Below are 8,372 nucleotides of genomic sequence, written 5' to 3' on the forward strand. Positions count from 1 at the left end.
CCAACACCCATGTCCAACAGAGTCCTAATCCTGCTATCAGGTAATTAGATAAAGTGAAGAGCCGAGGAGGGTTCCTTTGTGTTTAAGCTCAGCATAGCTGTCTGCTCTGTGGGTGTGTAAAAGGATGAGTTCTGCTTCACATGAGTCTGTACGGTTAACCACTTATACCCTATATAGCTCACAACACCATGCAACACCAATGCTATTGTTGTTCATCCATTTTTGCCAAAATGTTTTGGCATTTGTTTGCCGAACGTCAATTAGATTTGGTTCATTGTTCATTCAACATTTGCCTAATGTTCATCCATTTTCGCAGCATGTTCAAACATTTTGGCCTAATATCCATTTAGCTAATTCTGCTTAACATTCATATTTCATCTTTTAACATCCATATTTGCCTAATGTTGGCCTATAAGGACATGCTAAGTATTGTGATGCTATCGTTCATGTGGTTAAAGTCATGCCTGCTGTACGGCCATTATAATCACATGCATGCACACACGCACAGGCACAAACACACACAATGAAAACACCATTATTAAGCAGAGTCAAATATGATAAATTATGGCACAGTGCTGCCGTTTGGTTTAATGACGCTATACGCTTCCTCAAGGTCGGCCTTGTCCAAAGTAGCATAAGTGCTGTTGACCTCAGAGAGACTCTTCTGTTTTTCTTCCTCCTCCCTGCAATTACCCAGAGAGAAAAATATACGTTGAAGAAAATAAGCATTAAGTCAAGCATTGCACCTGGCAAGAAAAGATATAACTCAAATGAATAATATGAATGAATATGAAACTCTGAAAATATCAGTATATATACCGGTATATAATTTTTTTCAGTACGCTTATTTTAGCAATGCAGTCACTTTTTTTTAAATTATATAGACTTACATTTTAGGAGCACAGCTAGCTAATGCATGCATCTACTTTAAAGCAATTGACATCTTTCACTGGATTGTATATTTAATCTGTTCTCTCTCTCTCTCTCTCTCTGCCTGCACTGTGTGTGTGTGTGTGTGTGTGTGTGTGTGTGTGTGTGTGTGTGTGTGTGTGTGTGTGTGTGTGTGTGTGTGTGTGTGTGTGTGTGTGTGTGTGTGTGTGTGTGTGTGTGTGTGTGTGTGTGTGTGTGTGTGTGTGTGTGTGTCACCTTCTGCAGGTGTTGATGATGAGGTAGAGGAGGAGGGCCACATTGACGCACAGGGACACAGCAGCAATTATTATCCAGGTAGTCCTCCTGATTGACTCACCTGTGGGAATCCAGGATAGTATGATCTACATTATAAAATAATAATTCACATTATGACCAAAAATCACCTTTTTGTAGAGCCGAAACGGTCGCATCCGAAACGGTCGAGAATGAAAGTTACCGTGTGGGGGTCCTTGGGGGATCCTTGGGGGATCCCTGGGGGTCCCCGGGGCCGGGCCGTTGGTGAAAACCAACCAAGCTATTTTCGTGCTCAGACGGCAGGGACCCAGGGACATAACCAGGGACAGACCCAGGGACCCAGGGACAGACCCAGGCACAGACCCAGGGACCCAGGGACAGACCCAGGCACAGACCCAGGGACCCAGGGACAGACCCAGGCACAGACCCAGGGACAGACCCAGGGACAGACACAGGGACCCAGGGACAGACACAGGGACCCAGGGACAGACCCAGGGACCCAGGGACAGACACAGGGACCCAGGGACAGAACCAGGGAAACAGGGACCCAGGGACAGACCCAGGGACAGAGGGACAGACCCAGGGACCCAGGGACAGACCCAGGGACACAGGGACCCAGGGACAGACCCAGGGAAACAGGGACCCAGGGACAGACCCAGGGACCCAGGGACAGACCCAGGGAAACAGGGACCCAGGGACAGACCCAGGGACACAGGGACAGACCCAGGGAAACAGGGACCTAGGGACAGACCCAGGGACACAGGGACCCAGGGACAGACCCAGGGAAACAGGAACCTAGGGACACAGGGACAGACCCAGGGAAACAGGGACCTAGGGACAGACCCAGGGATCCAGGGACAGACCCAGGGACACAGGGACCTAGGGACAGACCCAGGGACCCAGGGACAGACCCAGGGACACAGGGACCCAGGGACAGACCCAGGGACAGACCCAGGGACACAGGGACCCAGGGACAGACCCAGGGACAGACCCAGGGACACAGCTCTGTAATGGAGTGGTTCCACCACTCAAAAAGAGGAGAGGGCGGACTTTATCAACGCCAACATGTCTAGATCAAACGTCTTAATCAGTACGTTGGTCAGACGTTTACATTTTGAGCTTGATTTATACTTTTATACGTCGTTAATAGCCAATCTACAAGCTTACATCGCATCCACAGTACGTTGTGAGTTCATCTGCAATTTTCGGCATGCAACAACTTATACGACAAATTTCAGTCTGAATTTCAGACATACTGTAATACTATGACTTCATCTACCACACTTTGACTATACTACTCACAGGTCGGGGTCATCGTCGCCACTGTGCCGTTCTGCAGAGGTAGCTCAATGCTGACCTGGCCCAACTCGTTGCTGCTGACACACGTGACGTTGGTTTTCAGGTACCTTCCGGTGACAGCGACGGTGATGGTGCTGTTGACCGTTTGGCCGCTCCCTGAGCCAGTGAGGGTGTAGGCTGGGACGGAGGAGGCCAGGGGCCAGGTGATGACCGGCAGGGGAATCCCCTGGCTGATGCACACACACCACAGCAGCTCTCCAGACATCACACACCGCGAGGCATTCAGGAATCGGGGACGAGCTAAAGAAAGGAGGAAAGGAAGACAAAGAAAGAAAGCAATATACATTGTCTAGTTAAAAGAATAAAAATGAATCGCTACTGTTGTGATGAAAATAAGTAAAATAAGTAAATTCATACGTCACATGCATTGCTGTATATGCGAGATTTGTTCTCCACATTTTTTTTTTTTTTTTTTTTTTTTTTTGCGGCTTACGCCTTTTATTGATTTTTGAAGGGACAGACAGTAGGCTGACAGGAAACGGGAGAGAGATGGGGGGATGACATGCACCCGCGGCACACTGCGACTGGATTACCAGTCCGGTGCCCAGACCGTTACGCTACGGCCTGGGCCTGTTCTCCACATTTGACCCATCTCTCGACTTCTGATTTGACTAAAGTAGGTTACCACTACGATACTTACATCTCACTGTTAGAGTGACAGTTGTTTCTGTGGTGTTCATGAAAGGATAAACTGCCACACAGGTAATGTTGGTGTTGTGGTCCTCTGCAGCTGGAGTGAAGCTCAAGACATTTTGACCGATAATGTCACGTAAATGTTCAGGAACATGTGACCATTTAACCCTTGGTGTACCAGCGCAACCGGGAGTGGCAGAACAAGTCAGCCGAGCCTGATGCCCTTCGGTTAGGACGGGAACCTCAATTCTGGGCTTTCGGAGGCCTATAAATAAATAAAAACAAATCACAAGTTATGTCATCTGTTTTGGGTCACTTTGCACCTGATTTCCACACACACACACACACACACACACACACACACACACACACACACACACACAAATGACTTCCCTGTAACAACAGTTCTTTTGCAATCACAGTTCACAATATGTCCACATTAAATTGTGTACTATAGTTTCGAAAGCTAAGCCTCAAAAGTAGTCGCTCCAGGTTGAAAGTGGTTAAAAGAGATTTTCACCTACCGGATACGGAAACGTGAACCCTCTCGGGGAAGATGCGTCTCTGTTTGTCTCCCCACTCTAGTTTGAAACCATACTGGTACTGGCCTTGTGGTAGGCCAGCCTGAGTGAAGACCCCTTGCGTCGCAGTTTCCTTATTGAGGAGGATTTCTTTACGTACAACGTTGCGGTGGTCTCCTTGGAACCAGATCCCCTTATACGGGGTGTTGGCGTCGTTTTCTGGATAGGTGAGGCGAAAATAAATCTCCAGGCAATCCCCAGCGGCCACGTTCATCTGCTCCTCGACACTGAACGAGAATCCTTGGCTGCCAGGGCTGAAATAACCTATACATAAAAGACAAAGTACTATTATGTGAACATCATTCTTTTGTCTATTATATGGATCTCCATTAGCTGCCAGATTAACGTTAGCTAGTCTTAATATACATTAATCAATAATCACAATATAAAACATTGCACTGTATCACATACAAACATCTTACAAAAATCAAGTAGGACTATCAAATTTTGTTTCAGTGCACTAATTATGTACAAACTAAAGCTATAAATATTAGGTTCCATAGCACACACAGTAAAGTCCATAGTGTTCATTAAACGATAACTTTTTTTTTCAACCAAGGTTCATTTTTTTAGGTTGTTATTAAAGAAAGTAAAAGATGAGTGTTAATTTATTTTTATTCGCTGCTTTCTTTCATTTTAGCGATTTTTGACAGGGGGCGGGGCAATGGAACAAGTGGCTAAATGTGTATTTAGCCACTTGAAATTTCTTACTATAGTCCTACTAGACCCCAAGGACTGTCTAAAGAGGACGGGATGCGGAGACCGTAAGGGCGCCGCCATGTTGATCACATGGTGCTCCATGGAAGGAAAGAAACATGCGCAGTGGGCTTTATGCAGCCATCACTTCCTTGTTCAGCTTCCTTGGTCTGCAACTGCGCATGTTTCTTTCCTTCCATGGAGCACCATGTGAGCAACATGGCGGCGCCCTTACGGTCTTCGCTTCTTGTCCTCTTTAGAGAGTCCTTGCTAGACCCCAGGAAATTACATCTGGCCACAAAAGATCTAATGAATGTGAAGAGAGAGGTACTATAGGGGGTGGTAGCGTGGCATTGAACCTAACATAACCCTGACCTAACAGGAAGCCACAGGTGGTTTGTAACACGCAGCACGGGTGATTTGTAACCATCGACATAAACGTAGGCGCCCTTTTCGCCTCTGGAGAGTATGTGCTCAAGGGAGGGCAAAACCTTCCCGAGATTCCTTGCGAAGCCCAACGGCATGAGCGTGCGTCATAGAGCGCATGTTCGGGTCCCGGAAAAGATGCGCTGTGATTGGCAGGTAATCACTTGAGTGGCAGCGTGACGTAACGTGCTTTCCACAATTCTGGCGTAAATAGCTAAAATCGTTATAACGAAAGAAAGCAGGAAATGAAAATTTTTTAACACTCATCTTTTACTTTCTCTAATAACAATCTAAAACATGAACTGTGGTTGAAAATAAAAAAGTTGTCCTTCAAAAGTGTGAAAGTGTACAAAGTGTTGTCCCACCTTTAGTGCCAACACGGCATTGGTAAATGCAAGCATTCATAAGCATGGCCACAATAACGGAATAGATCACAGCAGCCATTTTCTGGTTATGACAGAACTGTAAAAAAGAAAGATACATAATATATTATGCACATTTTGCATAAATTTTGCAACTGCTTTATGCTAGGATGTCTTTAAAATAAATATGTTTACAGTTTATTGAAACGTAGCTTTCAAACATAAAAATATAAGGATATACTGTTAATATCAATACAGCATAGCAGGCCTACATATTGAAATATTGAAACAACAGAATCAGTTACCTGCCCACTCGATATAATCTGTCGTCTAGCTGTCCTTGGTGGTGGTTGATGCGGCTATGACATTCCTGTGCTGTGTGACTTTGTAAGGTTATTGCTATCTGATCATCACAGGATGTCACATTACACCATATGCTGGCAATCTCTGTTCTTGTCTTCAGGATGCGTGCATTGTGACAACGTTTTTGTTCCCCTTCAACTTTTACTTGTGCAAGCATTGTATTGTACCAACTTCCTCGTCTTTACAACAAATGCCAAGTGCAAGGTCATGTTAAGTGGCATTTTGTCCTCTGCCTAGTGGCAATGTGCGCTTATAAATTCACAGAAATCACACGCTGTGATCATGATTTGTGGCATTTTGTTCCAAACGGATTGACATTCGTCTAATTAGAAAAGAGAGGTCATTATTTGTCTAGGGAAAGATAAGAAGCGCTTGTTTTGATGTATGTACTGTATATACTGTCGTGTGTTTTGTTTTGTATATTGTATTGTATTTTTAACTTATTAACTGTGAGTGAACCCCAATGGAAATAAGTCTCAGGACTTTATTGTGTTATCCCCGTACTGCTGTAACCGTACATCAGTGGTTTTATTACTTTTCAAATAAATTCTCAAGATTGTAGATTTTGATAGTTTTGGGTGACGTGAAGATTAATGTAATAAAAACACAAAAGTGGAGATAAGAGGATATGAATTCTAGTGGAGTAGTATAGGGCATCCCTGTGGCACAGGGATATAATAAAGTTCCTGTCCACCACCGTGGAGACTGGGGTTCAAATCTTTCCGTGGTGCCTCCCGGCTTGGCTGGGCGCTCCCTCCAACCAACACAGTTGGCCACGTTTGGCAGAGTGGAAAGTCGTTCTCTGTCACTGGTCGGGGGGCCTGCTGCTCAGCAGGGAGCGGAACTGTGCAGGCTTGGCAGTGACACAGACTTTACACACTTGGGGGAAAACTGGCAATGAGTATCACTGGGGAGAAACATGACAAAAAAGAGAATTCAGATAATTCTGCCAAGGAAATTCAACATAGTGCTTATGCACGTACGTATGTAAAAGAGAACATATCTATTCACCATCTACTGAATGGCAGACTGCGCTGCAACCTCTAACCTGGTTGATTGGTTTGGTTTTGTTTGGTTTGAAAGCACAAGCATGAAAACTGACCCTTAATAACCCTCTTAAGCAAACTAATACAACTGGAGAGCAGGAGGCTTAAGGGTGTGTGTGTGTGTGTGTGTGTGTGTGTGTGTGTGTGTGTGTGTGTGTGTGTGTGTGTGTGTGTGTGTGTGTGTGTGTGTGTGTGTGTGTGTGTGTGTGTGTGTGTGTGTGTGTGTGTGTGTGTGTGTGTGTGTGTGTGTGTGTGTGTGTGTGTGTGTGTGTTCTTGTAAAGGGGGTGGATGTCATCTGTGGGCACAAGGCCATCAAGCAGGAAGTGCACAGAGCAAACTAATTTCCCCCTGAGCTCTGAGATATCTAAACATCACCTGTTGACCCTGACGTACTGAGAGAGAGGTATTTCACTGTGCGTGCGTGCGTGCGTGAGAGATGGACAATGGCGAATGACTGACCTCAAGATGACAATAGATTTGAGAGTGCAGCACATGGGAGATATTATGAATTGGCATTGGCAGTTGTGACTAAGAATTGGCTGGGAAAACAGCTAAATATACATGCCATTTCACTAAAGTAGACAGTCCACTGAACCCTATAAGAATCCACAGAGGCATGCCCCTGGGCGCGGCCATTACTGAGGTGTACCATTAATCGCCACAGCATTGATTAGCTACACCTGGCCTACAGGGCACTGTTCCATGGATTTACACCTCATTATGAGTTGCTACACACTTCTCTGTGGATTCGTCCATACTGTAGCTGTAGCATTCAGCATCTCTTTCTGGGCATGTCGTAGTAGTCGTAATAGTCAAACTTAATGCAAACATTCAGCAAAAACTGCAGATCTACAAGCTCACAAAGACTTGGGTTGACACTTGACATTGACAAACGTTGTGAGCTTGTAGATCGATAGCGAAGAGATTTCGCAGAGGTGAGGAAAGAAAAGAGGGGACCAATTAAGTCCCTGTGGGACCCCTTGAAGTACACATGCCATTCTAATTTGGGTGTTGATCTTTTTTTTTATCGTTTTTCATTGGAAATACAACGTGTTTAAAATAAATTATATTAAAAACATGTCATATCAAATACGTTTTAAATGATAATGTTTTCCAGCCATGTTAGTCACAACCTCACACGAAGAGAACAGAACACATGAGCTCATACTCAAGGATTAATCTCCAGGATATGTGTGTATATATATATATATATATATATATATATATATATATATATATATATATATATATATGTATATACCATACGTGGACAGAAAATTGAAGAAAAAAAAGATCTGAGGACCCTCTATTGGACTGTCATCAAATCTCATGAGTCACTGCTAGCTAAAAGTTCACAGCTGTTAATATAACCTAAATACTAGGCAGCTGTCTGTGGCAGGGCCCATGACACTTATTACTGAGGGATTAGTCTGGTGTGTGGCATGTAAGACTTTCATGTCTTTATAAAGCTCTATGACGTGAAACAGTCAGTGTTTTGAGTAAAACACGATGTCCAAGTGTGGTATCATGAGCACACTGTGGAGATGTATGGAGATTTTAGGGGTAATGATAGCTGTGATTTGTCCCCTCAACGTTCTATTGTTTCATTTAGGCTTCGTCGTACGACGTGTCGAACACTGAAAATAGCAGAACGACAAGCTCACAATGCCGTCGCATCCGCAATGTGTTGTGATCTCGTAGATATTTTTAGGCACAGCGGGTTTATGCGGTTTTGTCCTTT

General features: G+C 44.5%; 1 protein-coding gene across 1 annotated transcript; it reads right to left on the reverse strand.

Moving 5' to 3' along the window:
- Window positions 1-370: 370 nt before the first annotated feature.
- Window positions 371-5,683, reverse strand: LOC310857963 (sialic acid-binding Ig-like lectin 8). The gene is made up of 7 exons (XM_083764009.1): window positions 5,527-5,683; window positions 5,225-5,321; window positions 3,681-4,001; window positions 3,164-3,421; window positions 2,467-2,763; window positions 1,147-1,246; window positions 371-683 (listed from the first exon to the last, which is right to left on the reverse strand). Exons 2-7 carry the CDS (start codon window positions 5,301-5,303, stop codon window positions 563-565), a joined length of 1,176 nt encoding a protein of 391 aa, XP_083620135.1. The 5' UTR covers window positions 5,304-5,321; window positions 5,527-5,683; the 3' UTR covers window positions 371-562.
- Between the last annotated feature and the right edge of the window lie 2,689 nt (window positions 5,684-8,372).

Source organism: Protomyctophum parallelum, assembly GCF_964188405.1.
Source record: "Protomyctophum parallelum genome assembly, chromosome: 4".
Taxonomy (NCBI): Eukaryota; Metazoa; Chordata; class Actinopteri; order Myctophiformes; family Myctophidae; genus Protomyctophum; species Protomyctophum parallelum.